Source organism: Tetrao urogallus, assembly GCF_951394365.1.
Source record: "Tetrao urogallus genome assembly, chromosome: 25".
NCBI classification, from domain to species: Eukaryota; Metazoa; Chordata; class Aves; order Galliformes; family Phasianidae; genus Tetrao; species Tetrao urogallus.
The window spans coordinates 4,060,671-4,074,018 of NC_136838.1; the positions used below are offsets into that span (position 1 = coordinate 4,060,671).

Here is a 13,348-nt window from a genome sequence, read left to right on the forward strand (position 1 = left end):
CTGAGCAGCCCAGGCTTTATTTCGCTGCTTATCTGGCCGCTGTCAGTCACTGAGAAGACACAAATCAGCTTCACGCGTATTTGATTTGTATGTCTTTTCCAAACTCATAGCTTACTCCTGCACATAAGCAGTGCATAAAACTGTATCATAGAAACGATAAAGAAAGATGAATTGTTTTGTGTGTCATTTGACACAGAAATGAAAAGCAACTGCTCCTGCTGACTATCAGTATCTCAGTCCCAACACTGCTCGAGAAACCAGTGTCAGGAAAGGAAAAAGCTTAATTAGGGACCGACGATGATGATTTCCTTCGGATTTCTTCGGGTTTCCACACAGCGCACCTCACGCGGCACCGCCTTCCCGCCCGCAGGCGGGGAGCGTCACGTGAGCGCAGCGCGGGGCGCCAACGGGCGCGGAGCTGAGGGAGGGGCCGCCATCTTGGGGTCCGTGGGCTGAGGGGAGCCGGCCTCGGGCGTTGCGGTGCGGGCTGCTGGACGCGTTCTTAGGGGGCTGTAGAGCGTGGTGGGATGATGTGTGGTTGAGGGGTAGCTGGTGGAGGCTAACGGGGCACGACTGCCCTGCCACACCCTCGGGATGTGGTCCCCGAGGGAAGGGGTTGAAGCTGAATTTGCTGTGGGAACCAGGGTTGGAATTGAGATTTGTCCACTGCAATACAGGCGAGATGGGATGGCTGTGAATGCGTGGTGCTTTGAGCAGCCATCCCAGGGGCTGCAATCAATGCTGGTCAGAAGAAATTGGTTCTCAAATGCCACGGTCTGTGCTGCTGGCCCGGAAAATGCCTCAGCCAAGGCGTGGGCATTGTCTGTCCATGGCAGTCACAGCCTGGGTTACAATACAGTGGCAGACATTTATTTAATAGCATTCTGAAGTTTCCAACGTGATTTATTAACTTCATTTAATTCCTAAAGTTACTTCCTTTGGCTTACATCAGTGGATTCCTCAGGTGTTGCCATTTGCACACAGTTGAAATTGGAAAAAGCAGAGATTCTTTACAAAAAGAGGTGTGGAAGCTGGCATTGTGCTTTCTGTAATTGCAGGTGACTGCTGCCTAGCTCTGGTTTTGCTTGGGATTTGCTGGAGCACTTTAGAGGTTTACTGCCAGGATTATCAGGAAATACCTGCTTTGGAGGTCGTCAGCAGGATGTCTTCAAGAACCATGAAGAAATTGTGATTATAACAAGGAGTAAAAGCTGGGAAAAACGTTTTTCTAGTTGAGTCTCAGGAAATGGGTGGCACTGCTGTTGTCCTTTGCCTTGTTTTGCAATTAATGCAAGAGGTAAAAGCATCTGTTGGGAACTGCATTCCCAGAAAAACAGTAAAATACCAAAGTAAGTGAAAAGGAGTCATTTGATGAGCAGAAAGAAACATAAAACAGTACTGGGGGTTCATTTCTTACTAGGGGCAGGAAGGGATGCTATTGACTGTCTCACCTCAGTGTTTTACTTGCATTCATGTAAATGACTCAGGAATGCCCAAATGTAGTGTAATAATGATAGTGTTGTTTATTCTTCCCGTGTTAAATTGTGGAAAGAATATACATATGCTTATCTGAATACTTTGGATTATTTAGAAACTCTTTTGGAAGTAAGTATAAGCTTTCACATTGCTTGGTTATTATTTATTTTCAACCTGGAATTCTTACTACATGACACTGAGTTCCCAGTGATAATTTGCTTTAAAATTACGTCTGTGTTTCATAGCTCTAAATGCAGAAATGTTTGTGAAAGAAGGCTTGTCCAATGTCTCCGCTCTCCTTGTGGATGAAGAAACTGATAGGCTGTTTGTTGGAGGCAGGGATGTAATATCTGCCCTTGATTTGAATAACATTTCCAGAGAAACTGCCAGGGTAAGTGAAGGACCTGCCTTTATTTTCATCCTTTTTTAAAATCAAAGCAAAACTTTGACTGTGGATTTATTTATTTGGATCTAATATGCTGCTTTTAACATATATAATTTTACATTTCAAATCCTGAAGCTTTATTGCTAACTCTTATTTTTGAAGCCCCTTTTATACCTCTTTCCAGGTTGTTTTTTACAGCACCTTGCACTTTACACAGGCATCTAGAAAAGTGCTTATTTACCTCAGTATATTCAGTGTTAAGTTTCCTTTGATTTTCTTTTTACGCGTAATTTTGAGCTAAGTTTTGCAGCATACCAACTAAGAAGTCCATTCTGTAGGAACACTGGTTTGCTACACAGGAAAGACAACTGGAATGTATTCGTAGAGGCAAGGACAAGGTGGGTGAAACCTTAGTTTCCTCCCCCAGCTTATTAGCTAAAATCAAAATGGCTGCAGTTTGATGTTTCTTTTTAGTAAAGAACTAAAATAAAGTTCATTTAAACCTGTTGGGTTTGTTTGTGTGCTGCTAAGACAAGAAAGTTTTCGCATGCAATCTGTCACAGGATTTGAGTGTGCTCTTTTGTTTTGCTTCATTGTTTTAGATAAGGTGCCAAAACTACATCCTCGTCCTGCGTAAGATCAATGATTCCCACCTGTATGTCTGTGGGACAAACGCCTATCACCCGCTGTGTGACCACATGGTAATTAGATTTGAATGTGGGTTTTACTGGAAGGAGCTCAAGTCGTGGCAGATTCTTAAACGCCTTTCTAAGAATGTTTCAGTTGAAAATTCGAAACTCTCCTGGTTCTCTCATAAACACGTGAAACACCAAGAAAACGTCTGCCCAGATGCTGTTTCTTTTTGCACGAGATTCACATTTCTGTAGTTACTTCTGTGATCGTTTTCCTTTAAGTGCATTTGCCAGTTGTTAATTCATTGCCAATTTGCCCATGTTAATACACTGAAAGGATGTTTTCTTCATCCTATCAAAGTGATTGCTTGCCTTAGGTTATCCAGAGGACAAAGATGCATTTGCAAGGAAGAGCTGAAGAGAGCAGAGGGAAATGTCCTTTTGAGCCAACTCTGAAATATGCAGCTGTTTTTGTAGGTGCGTTTTCACCGATGTACAACCTTGAAGACTTTTTGTTATCTTCATTCTGCTTTTGAATATCAACCCATTTGTTCCTTAAGATTTGCCTTTGTATTTTAAAGTAAAGAACTTGATGCTTTTCGTTTTCTCCAAACCTTTACAGATGGGGCATTTTACTCAGCTACCTCAAATAATTTCTTGGGAACAGAACCTATAATACTTCGCAGCATGCAAAATCCTGTAAGAACAGAATTTAAAACGTCTTGGCTAAATGGTAAGAAGCTTTATGCATACTTCAGGCTCAAGAGAGCATCTGTTGGTGTATGAACCATCTCTAGAATGTAACAGTGTGTTATGTTGGGTTGGCAGCAGCCTGAAATGGGAATTCAAAACATTGTGCCTGAGATCTGCAGTGATGAGGCAAGCCTCTGCCTCTCTCCATTTAAAATGCAATTCCTTCTTTTAATTTTTCATATTCATAAATACTTTTCAACTCTTAACTTTAATTAGACTTACTGTTAAATCAATATCTGTTGTTTGTGAGATTTCTTAGTGCTAACTTAAATTGCTTTTTGTATTTATGCATTTCAGAACCAAGCTTTGTTGGCATGGAAATAGTACCTGAAAGTGAGTTTAGTCCAGATGGAGATGATGATAAAATTTATGTGTTCTTCACTGAAACAGCTGTTGAGTTTGAATTCTATGACAAGATTCTGGTGTCCAGAATTGCCCGAATCTGCAAAGTTAGTGTTTGAAATATAAAGATTTTGTTTACAGTATTTCAGATTAAGTTTTGTAGTTGAGCGTTTAATGTTGTTTTAGCCAAACAAAATTCGGTATGTTTTACTCCTGAATTTTCTCCCTCTTTTCTTTCATGCTACGAAACCAGCTGCTCAGCTTGCATTTGACGTTTAAGCCTTTTTTCTAGGTCTTGGAACTGAGATTTGTATTGAAAGGACAGCTATATTTTTTTTTACTACAGCAATATTATCAGATGATAATCTACGTTTTATGTGTTCCAGTGTTGATGGTGTTCTTTTATTTAGGGTGACCTTGGTGGGAAGCGCTTACTGCAGAGAAGATGGACTTCGTTTTTAAAAGCCCGACTTTCCTGCTCCATTACAGAACTCGACTTCCATTTCAATATCATTCAGGACATCTTTTTCCTTAGGAGAGAGAAGTGGCAGGACAGCGTCTTTTACGGAATTTTTTCCCAGCAGTGGTAAGATAGAAGGCTTCGTGTGCTGCTGAGTGTGTGATGAGCTGAATAAGGGCTCTGCTTCAGTTTTAACAGCCTGGGCCTTGTGGTGGTCACTCAGAACGAGGAGCTCTCAGCTGCTTACTCTGCGTGTTTAATTGGCCCATGTTTGTTTTTCTTACAGCACGATCAGACTGAGCAAACACTGTCACCTTCTGAAACAAGATGGGATTGGTTCCAAGACCATCAACTGAGCACTAATCCAAAGCTGTTACTAAGTCAGATCTCGAGAGTTATGTTTTCTCCACTCAGATAGTGGAGTAATTATGTTCAAAATTGCATAATTAATTACACAAAGCCCTGGGTTCTGGTGTACACTGCAGTACAGGAAATACCTGACATTTCAGGGTGCAGAATTATTCTTCTGTTCCAAAAGCAGCATTTGTCATGGCCTGCTTGTATGTGTGATGTTTGGTGAAAACAAAGCCAGAACTCCAGACTGCTTTCATGTTCTACGATTTGCTGACTTTTTCTTACTGCTCTGAGTAAGACAAAGTGTCTCCAACTTTGCCTGTCAAAAAATACCACAGTAGCCACGAGTAACTTGCATGGTTTGTCAAAGCATCAGGATGCTCAGAATGCAGTTCATCAGCACTGCATGGCTTAACCTGCTGCCACCTGTTCACCTGTTAGCTTATTCCTGCTGGCAGGTTCTGTTCTGTCACAGCATTTATTCCTTTGGGTGTGGTAAAGAGACACAGAATTTGTCTAAAAGGTCCTCGTTTTGTTACCTATTCCAATTTATTGGAGGGTGGTTATATGATTTTTAACAGAAACCTATTTAATACAATATTTTGTGAATGTCTTTGTTTTATTCCTTCAGGGAATCGTGAAAACTGCAACATAGAAATAGGTATTTTTTTACTTTTACATGTGTGCATTGTGGAGACTGGGTTACTTTACACTACTTCTTTCTATATACGTTTGTTCTTTCAATCTGGTTATTTTGTAGTGTTTCTTCCCATGTAAAACCTGCTTTTATTTTGCAGGAGTTCTGTTTCTTTCTTCTCAGGGGCAGGTTGGACGTATCAGCTGTGTGTGCGTACAGCATGGCAGGCATTCAGGAAGCCTTCTCCAAAGGAAGCTACAGGGGCCCCATAGCTGTGGAGCATTCCCACGTTAGATGGATGGCGTTTAGAGGAGAGGTGCCAGTTCCACGTCCTGGTGCTGTAAATACAATTTTCCTTGTTCTAATTAAACAATAGTTGCTCTCATCTTTTTTTTTTGGTAGCAAAGCATTAGTGCCTGTTTTACCAATATAAATGCTGTGTTTCTAATCAGCAGAGAGCTGCTCGCTCTGTCACAGGCCTCTCTCAGGACAGCTGCTCTGCAGTTCTGTTCTGCAGGAGCTGTGGGGTTATTAACTGGTTTGTTTGAGAAAATCATGACTGTTCATGTTTGGAGCTAAATGGAAATACCAGGATTTAGAAGAAAATTCAGTGTTTTTCACATACCTTGCTGAGATGTAAAAGCAATTGTAATCAGTTGTAACATGTTTTGTTTCCAGTGTATTGATAATTTTGCCCGGAATCTGGGGTATAATACATCTTCTGACCTGCCTGACAAAGTCCTGCAGTTTGCTAGAGATCACCCTCTGATGGATGGCTCTGTAAATCCAGTTGGTGGTAGGCCAGCGCTGCTGAAGAGGAGCTCAAACTACACCAGGATTGTGGTAGACAGAGTTACTGGCCTGGATAAGCAGACCTACGATGTTATGTTTCTAGGAACAGGTGAGGGTTTTAATTTTGGAAGATATTATTCATCTTTCTGTATTTTGTGACAGATTTTTTTTGCGCTTCAAAAAATAACAGAATTCATTAGCTTTGTTTGAAGTTTTGCATTCAGGAGCTGTCTTGCTGGTTGAATATTTTCATACCAGTTAGATTAAATGGTTTTGGCTTGTTGGACATTAAAAGGTTCTCTTTAGAAACTTTCCATATCAAAGGAGACTTCACAGAACGATATTTGCAAATTCAGGGATTGTTTGAGGTCTTTTTTCTCTGGGGGGAAAAAAAAATCATCATTAAAAGAAAAAATAAACATTGCTTTGAAGAATTTCATAAATTCCTTATGCCCAGGAATGTCTGCTCCATCTCACCTAATTTGAATGTGAATTATCAGGCTAAAATGTTATGCAATGTTTAAACAAGTCCATAGATAAAGATGCATTTATTTTTATGTAGATGATGGATATTTGCATAAAGCTCTCAATTGCGATGGAGAAATGTTCATTGTGGAAGAGCTGCAGCTGTTTCTGTCCCCTGAGCCTGTGCAGTTCCTGCAGCTGTCTGCTAAAAAGGTAGAGCTGCTGTCCCTGCGTATGGGAAGCGACTGCTGTAATGACTTGCCTCAGGCCTGGCTCTTCTCTAGTGTTCTTCTGACCTTAGGTAGCCTGTAAATAACTCATAATTCTTTTTCCATCACATATTAGCTAAAAACAGAAACATAATACATGTTTTTATCTATAGAAAAAGAGCATGTTAGTGTAAGAATATTTATTGCAAGCCTTATGGTCATTAAAAGAAATAGGGAAGGAACTCTTGTTTTACATGTTACACAGAGCTGTTTTTTCTCATTTATATCAGCATTCATTCCTTCAAGGATTTTAGTTTACTGTGTTGTTTTTTTTTTTAATAAGTACTAGGAAATAATATAATCCACGTTAGAAAATAGCAATCTAAAATCTCATTCACCATTATGAAATGAAACCTCCCTCCTGCGTTTCTAGGGGATGCTCTATGTGGGGTCCCTGTCTGCAGTGCTGCAGCTTCCAGTTTCGGGCTGCCAGCGCTACAAGCACTGCTTGGATTGTGTCCTGGCCAGGGACCCGTACTGCGCCTGGTCTCAGGCTGCCCACGCTTGTGTTCTGCTGCCACATCAGCCTGCTGATACACAGTAAGTCACAGAACCACAGAACTGTGGGGGTTGGAAGGGACCTCCAGAGATCATCGAGTCCAACCCCCCTGCCAAAGCAGGTTCCCTACAGCAGGTCGCACAGGTGGGCATCCAGGCAGGTCATTCAGGTCTGCCAGATTGCTTTATAAGTGCGCTCCTACTGCTTGCAACACAAAACTGGGGTGGTTCCTAGAAATGGTGGAACATCTCTCTGGTTGTTACAGTTTTGTTGATGTTTTTGTTTTCCCAGGAATTTAATTCAAAATATGAAATACGGGGATGCTTCCGGCTGCTTTAGTGCAGGTATGTGAGCTTTTATTTGAAAAATGAGTCTTCTAACATCATGCAACCAAAATGTTTGTTCAGCATGTGGTCACTGGGATCCTTACACTGTAGAAAACCACAGAATTACAATCATACTCACTGTTGCTCTTTGTGAATAATAAAGATAGGAAAAAAACCCCACAATTAGTACCACCTAATGATCTTAACCCTTTCATTCAGGCTGAAACTCAGGAAGCGTGTGTGTGTGTGTGTGTGTGTGTGTGTTCATTTCCCTCCCACGTGCACTTTGCAGAAATCACATGATGCATTACCTGTCCTATATTAAATCTGTCACTGCTTTTAGGATGCTGTTCTGCAGGCAGACCACAAAAGCTATTCAAAAGTACACTTAAAAAGAAGATGATTTGTTATCAGCCATTGAAAATACTTATTTTTAGTGAAATTGGTGTTCTTTTAAATGTGGAATTTCACATGTGTTTGTTGTTATTCACTGACTTTGTAATGAGTTGCAAGGTGCATGGCTTCTGTCAATATCACAAAATCTCTCTCTTACCTCCCCTTATGTCTTTTTAAAGTCTGTTGTCTGTAGTCTTGTCTGAGAGTACACCACAAATGACACTAGGGCACTCATTGGGCCAATTGAGAAACTTTAAAGTACCTAATATAAACATTTCACAGATGTACACAGACAGATCCGTGAAGCTGTGTCATTAACAAGTAGAAGAACTGAGGCATACAAAGATTGATCTGTTTATGTGTGCCCACATTTGAAGGTGAGCCAAAAGCAGATTAAAACTTCTGGTCCCGTATCTTTTGGTTACACCTCAGCAGGAGTAAGGCCAGCAGAGGCACCCTGCCCCTATGTTGGACCTCTTAGTTGTGGGATTTCTTTGTCTTTGCTTATGAGTCCATTACCTGTTTTCAGACTGGCAGGTTCAGTGATGTGTTCTGAGCTTGCATCTGCTTTTGTACGTTCAGCTAAATCTTCGGTGTTCTTACTTAAAACATTATCTTCATAATTGCAGAGAATGATGTGAGAAAACACCTCTTTACTCTTGGAAACAATGTTCATCTTAAATGTGTTCCTCTTTCAAATCTGGCAAGAGTAGTGTGGAAGTTCAATGGGAGCCGAATTCAGGATAAGGACTCTAAATACCTCCTGTATGATGGAGGGATAGCAATACTTAATGCGACAGCGGCTGAGACTGGATTCTATGATTGCCTCTCAGTAGAGACATCCAGAGCAAAGGAATTCTTTGTCACTGTGGCCCGTTATGCCCTTTATGCACAGCAGAGTACAGAGAAGGCAAATGTTAATGCTGCAACAGATGGCAATAACGAAGGAGAAGCTGTGGGATTTCAGTCCTCAGTATCAACTTATTTACTGAAAGATGCACCAAAACAGAAATTTGTGGGCAGCCAAAAGGAGAATCTTGTTTTAAAACTCCTGGGTGCAGGTTTTGCTGCTCTTTTCTTTTTCTTGTTCATTTGGAATTTCTACAAGGGCCATATATCTCTGCCTTGGAGGATCGGAGAAACCAGCTCCAAAGACACCAATGCAGACTTGGAAAATCCAGAACTGACCACAGAAAGATCAGGGGCTGTAAGAGAGAGCTCAGCAGTACAAGCAGACGTGCCTTTTCTTAATGAATAAATGCTTGTGAGTTTTCCTCAAGGAGTGCAGCGCAGTGCAGTGTGTGCAGCTCGTGGAGCTGCTTGCTTCAGATGAGGTTTCCTGCTAAGGAACGTGGAATGTCAATTTGGGTAGGAGTCAGAAGCTCAGAACTGAAGGTTTCAAGCAGCATTGTGTGTTGCACAGTCGTGTTAGCAGCTGGTACTTTTAAAAGCAAAATGCCTTTTTGACACATTAGAACCATAAGAATAAATTTTTTTTAATCAAAAATTGACACTGATCCACTTTTTTGTATTGTTGGAGTCGCCCAATTACAGAAGTTAATACTTCAGAAGCTAATAATACTTAGCATTTAGTGCCTTTCACCTTCAGACGTTGTGTTTAATCTACGAATAGCAACTAATTAAGTCTCCCAATGCCCCGAGAGGTTGCTACTACCCTCATTTTTCATCAGGTTAGATTACTTGTCACTGACCATAGTATTGGTGTCAGATCCAATGCTTTGTTAGAAGTCCCTGAGTCGTCTTCACATCTTTCTCTATTTTCCTCTCTTTTCTCTTTATTTAACTGTTTTTAAAACTTCCCATACATTTATTTTTCTAATGTACTTTTAGTGATACTATGATGCATCTTTTCTGTGCAGAAGAGGCGTGAATTGATGTAAATACTGCCTAAATTGTTGCGGATTTATTGCTAAGGTTTGGTCAGATCTCAAGCTGTGCAGCTCCTTTTGTTAAAGGAGCTGAAAGTTGAATTCCAAGTTGCATTGAAAAGTTGAGCATTTTTTTTCTGAAACTCTTTTTCATTTTTCAAATAAAAGTTCTCTTACAATTTCTTGTTTGGAAAATAACACGGATTCTCTGCCTTTGGATTCCTGAAGAGAAGGCTGTGCTGCCTCACTCAGAGCATGGACAAGAACTCTGAAATGGACATCTGAAAATTAAAGACTGTTCTGTTGGTGAGCTGTGCTGCCTGTCAGTAACTACCAGCGCAGAGCGGAAGCTGGATCTGAGGGGCTCCGAAGTGTCTCGGAGTTTGAAAGGGAAGCGACTTCCTTGCAGGGTTCTGTTACCTGTATTCCTTCTCCCTCCCTGCATTTTATGGCAATTAACGATGCAGATGGGACGTGATGTGTGATAATGTAGGAAGTGATCGAAATTTCCATGCTTCCCTCTGGGAACTCAGTCGTTTCCCTCAGTGGAAGGAGATGCAGATGGAATACAGAACCCCATTTCAGAAAATCCTCACAAGGCTACCAGCGTTTGGTTTTAGTTCAATTCCTGCTGATCTAATTACCCTAATTTAAACGTGTAAAATAATTAGCTTCAAGGAGTTGCAGATAAGTTGCCGTTAACAGGTCGATATGAAAGATACTGTGCCCTACTTTCATTAGTATCCTCAGTGCACTTCTAGTCCCTGTGTCGTTGGTTCCCATGTTGCACTTAGGAAGGGCAGAGAACAGGAAGCAGGAGCATTGCTGGTGCTCAGTATTGCTGGGGCAGAGCTGGAGCTGCTGGTTCCATTGCCAGCTCAAAGCATCTGCAGCTGCTCCAACTCACGTCTAGCCCTCACCCATCTGAGCACAGCACAGCACTGGGCAAACATTCCTTCCCCACAGCCCCCAGCACAGCTCAGCTCTCCTGGTTCCAGCAGTCTGTGCTCGTAGCTGCTGCCATCATTTCAAGCAGAGCTCGGACTTCATCTGATGTTACGCTTAAAATTTTTGGCAGCAAACTGTAGCCCCAAATGTGAGCAATAGCAGAGAAGACACGGGAGACAAAGAATTACACCTGCCTCAGTAAAACTCCCTTTTAAATGCCTTGGGGAAAAGAGTGGAGTTGAAATGCTGAAAGCAGAGCATGAAGTGTTGGTATCGCTCGTGTTTGTGCCGTTAATATTGAGTTACAGCACTGCTCCCACCTTTTATTGCAAAATTACTCGTACAAAGCTTACAACTTTGGTGCAAGTTCTAAAATGGTTAATGCATGGAGAAATTAATGCGCAGAACTGCATGGGATTAACAAAATCTCTCTTGGGAACATTTCCCATTAAAGTGCCCTGATAAGTAAAGAGCATAAATGAGGTGGGGATGATCCAGCAGCGTCACTCAGCAGCGCTGTCTGCTTATGAGAGGCTTCGTTAGAGTAGTGGGATGTTTTAAGGTGATGCAGGCATTTGTGGGAGCTGAGCAGTGGTGTTCAGTGAGGATCTGAGTGGAATGCTGGAGGAAATGCAGGAATGCTGTTGTGCCAAAGCCACGCTTCAGGTTCATTACTGGACCTGCTCTAAAAACCTGTAAAACTGCATGTGAGCTCATGCACTCATCCACAGCCTCACAGTTACTGATGTAATTTACTTAAAGCTGAGAATAACTGCAGGCAGAAGAACCGATTCACCCTGCCCACTGCAGTTGGTACCACTCCACTCTGATCTGTCACAAGTGACAAAATACGCAGTGCTCACAAGCAGGCCTCCATCCTGTTTGTCTTACATGTGGGAATGCCGGGCTGGGTGCACTTTGGGCCTTGCCTACAGAACAGCTGCTGTGTGCAGAATCTCTACTCTGAGCTGTTGGATAGAGGCTACAAAAGAGCAGGTGTGAAATATCCATTCCTGGATGGGCCTTCTGCTGCTTTCAGCAGGCCGGATCGCTGCTGTGTCTGCCCTTGTGGTTGGAAATGCTGCTTTTCCCCAGGCTGACCTGTTCAGCTCCTGCTCCCAGCCCTCAGGCCATGCTGTACCTGTGCTGGCTCAACTGGAAAGCACTTGTTCAAAGTTTATTTCTGCCGGGGAGCTTTTATGGCTGCGTTAGAGTCACGCTGTATGCTTTTCTTTGATGAATGGATTGCAGCACTTTGATTCTTTCAAAATGGAGCAGTTCTTTCTCATGGCTTTGCTGTGAGCCCTCTGCCGTTCAGTGAGCTGGGCACCTCTCTGCCCCTGGGTACCTCAGCCAAGGGCTGTGTCGGCTCCTTGGGCTGCAGCAGCACGCTGGCACTGCCTGCTCTCTACCGAGGCTCCTTCCCCAAGCCTGCCCAGCATCCCTTCTTCTCGGAGTGTTTCACTGTTTCCTAAGAGTATTCGTGCCATGTGTTAACTTTCTGCTTGTATGAACTGCATCACGAAAGACAGAACAAGGAGCGACCTATTTGTGATAGAATATATCTAGACTAAGATTGCAGGGGATTTTTGTTTGCTTTTTGGTTGGGTTTTTTTTTTTGGGGGGGGGGGGGGGGGGCAGAGGGGGCTGTTGTTTTTCTTTTCCCTGTGGGTAGCCAGAGCCCCTTCAGTAACCGTGATCCAGCAGCGTTCGGCGTGTGGGTGCCCAGCTGTGCCCCTGGGCTGTGCCCGCTGTGCCCGGCTGTGGCACTGAGCTGTGCCCGCTGTGCCCGGCTGTGGCACTGAGCTGTGCCCGCGTTGCTCGGCAGCGCCCAGCTCTGCTCGCTGTGCCCGGCAGGTGGTGCCGCCGAGCCGGCGCCGACCCCTGGAATAAAGTCGAGAGAAGGAGCGGAGAAATGTGACCGAGATGGGGCAGTTGGTGAAGGGAGGAAGCGAATAGGAGAGAGAAAGAAAGAAAAAAAAAAAAAAAAATCAAAAAACTACAACACGAGAGAGAACAAAGAAATCGCGATCCTGGAGGACGAGCGGCAGCGGTGGCTGGGCTTTTGGGCTGCGGGGAGAAACTTGCGGGGCTGCCGGAGCAGCAGCGAGCAGACGGCTTTGTCTGAAAGCGCTTGCAAAAGCACCACCTAATCCTGCTGCTCCCCTCCCATGCTGAAGGGAAGGAGGGAGCCCGGGAGCCAGAACGCAGGGAGAGCTGCTGGGGAGCGCAGCGGCCGGGGCAGCGCCCGACATCCCCGCGGAGCGCCCGGGGCCGCCGCTGGGTTTGGGCTCCCGCAGGTCGGGGGGCTCCGGGCCGCCCCTGCCCTCGCTGCCCCGCGCGGCCGGCGGTTGCCGGGCGTTGGAAACCGACCGCAAAGCTAGCAGATTTCAAAGTGAAATTCCGGAGGAAATTTAAAGAGCATCCGGATCCGGAGAGAGACAGAGAAAGAAAGAGGAAGGGAGAAATAAATCACAACGTGGAGAGAATCTGAGGCAGCTGAAGAAAGGACGGGAGAGAAAAGAAGCTGACGCCCAGGCAGAGATGGGGTGAGACTGGCACTTTATTATTCTTGAATTGCATTTATTATTCATGGCAGCTGAGCTATTTTTAACGTAACTGCAAAAGAAATGGTTTTATATTGCTTTTTTTTTTTTTTTTTTTCCCTACACACCATGAGCTTTAAAGTTTAGACTTAGCTTTTCATTTTTTGTTATTAAAAAGT

The 13,348-nt window shown here is 43.4% G+C and overlaps 2 protein-coding genes across 2 annotated transcripts; both read left to right on the forward strand.

Annotated features, from left to right (window-relative positions):
• Positions 1 to 1,246: 1,246 nt before the first annotated feature.
• Positions 1,247 to 7,109, forward strand: LOC306955489 (semaphorin-4D-like; the record flags this gene model as incomplete). Its single annotated transcript, XM_079546791.1, has 12 exons — positions 1,247 to 1,349; positions 1,722 to 1,867; positions 2,200 to 2,259; positions 2,464 to 2,562; positions 2,871 to 2,970; positions 3,116 to 3,226; positions 3,544 to 3,695; positions 3,999 to 4,174; positions 5,223 to 5,379; positions 5,718 to 5,940; positions 6,394 to 6,509; positions 6,939 to 7,109. The coding sequence occupies 12 exons, from the start codon at positions 1,247 to 1,249 to the stop codon at positions 7,107 to 7,109; spliced, it is 1,614 nt and encodes a 537-aa protein (XP_079402917.1).
• Positions 7,110 to 7,371: 262 nt separating this feature from the next.
• LOC306955490 (semaphorin-4E-like) lies at positions 7,372 to 9,044 on the forward strand (the record flags this gene model as incomplete). Its single annotated transcript, XM_079546792.1, has 2 exons — positions 7,372 to 7,408; positions 8,416 to 9,044. The coding sequence occupies 2 exons, from the start codon at positions 7,372 to 7,374 to the stop codon at positions 9,042 to 9,044; spliced, it is 666 nt and encodes a 221-aa protein (XP_079402918.1).
• Positions 9,045 to 13,348: the final 4,304 nt, after the last annotated feature.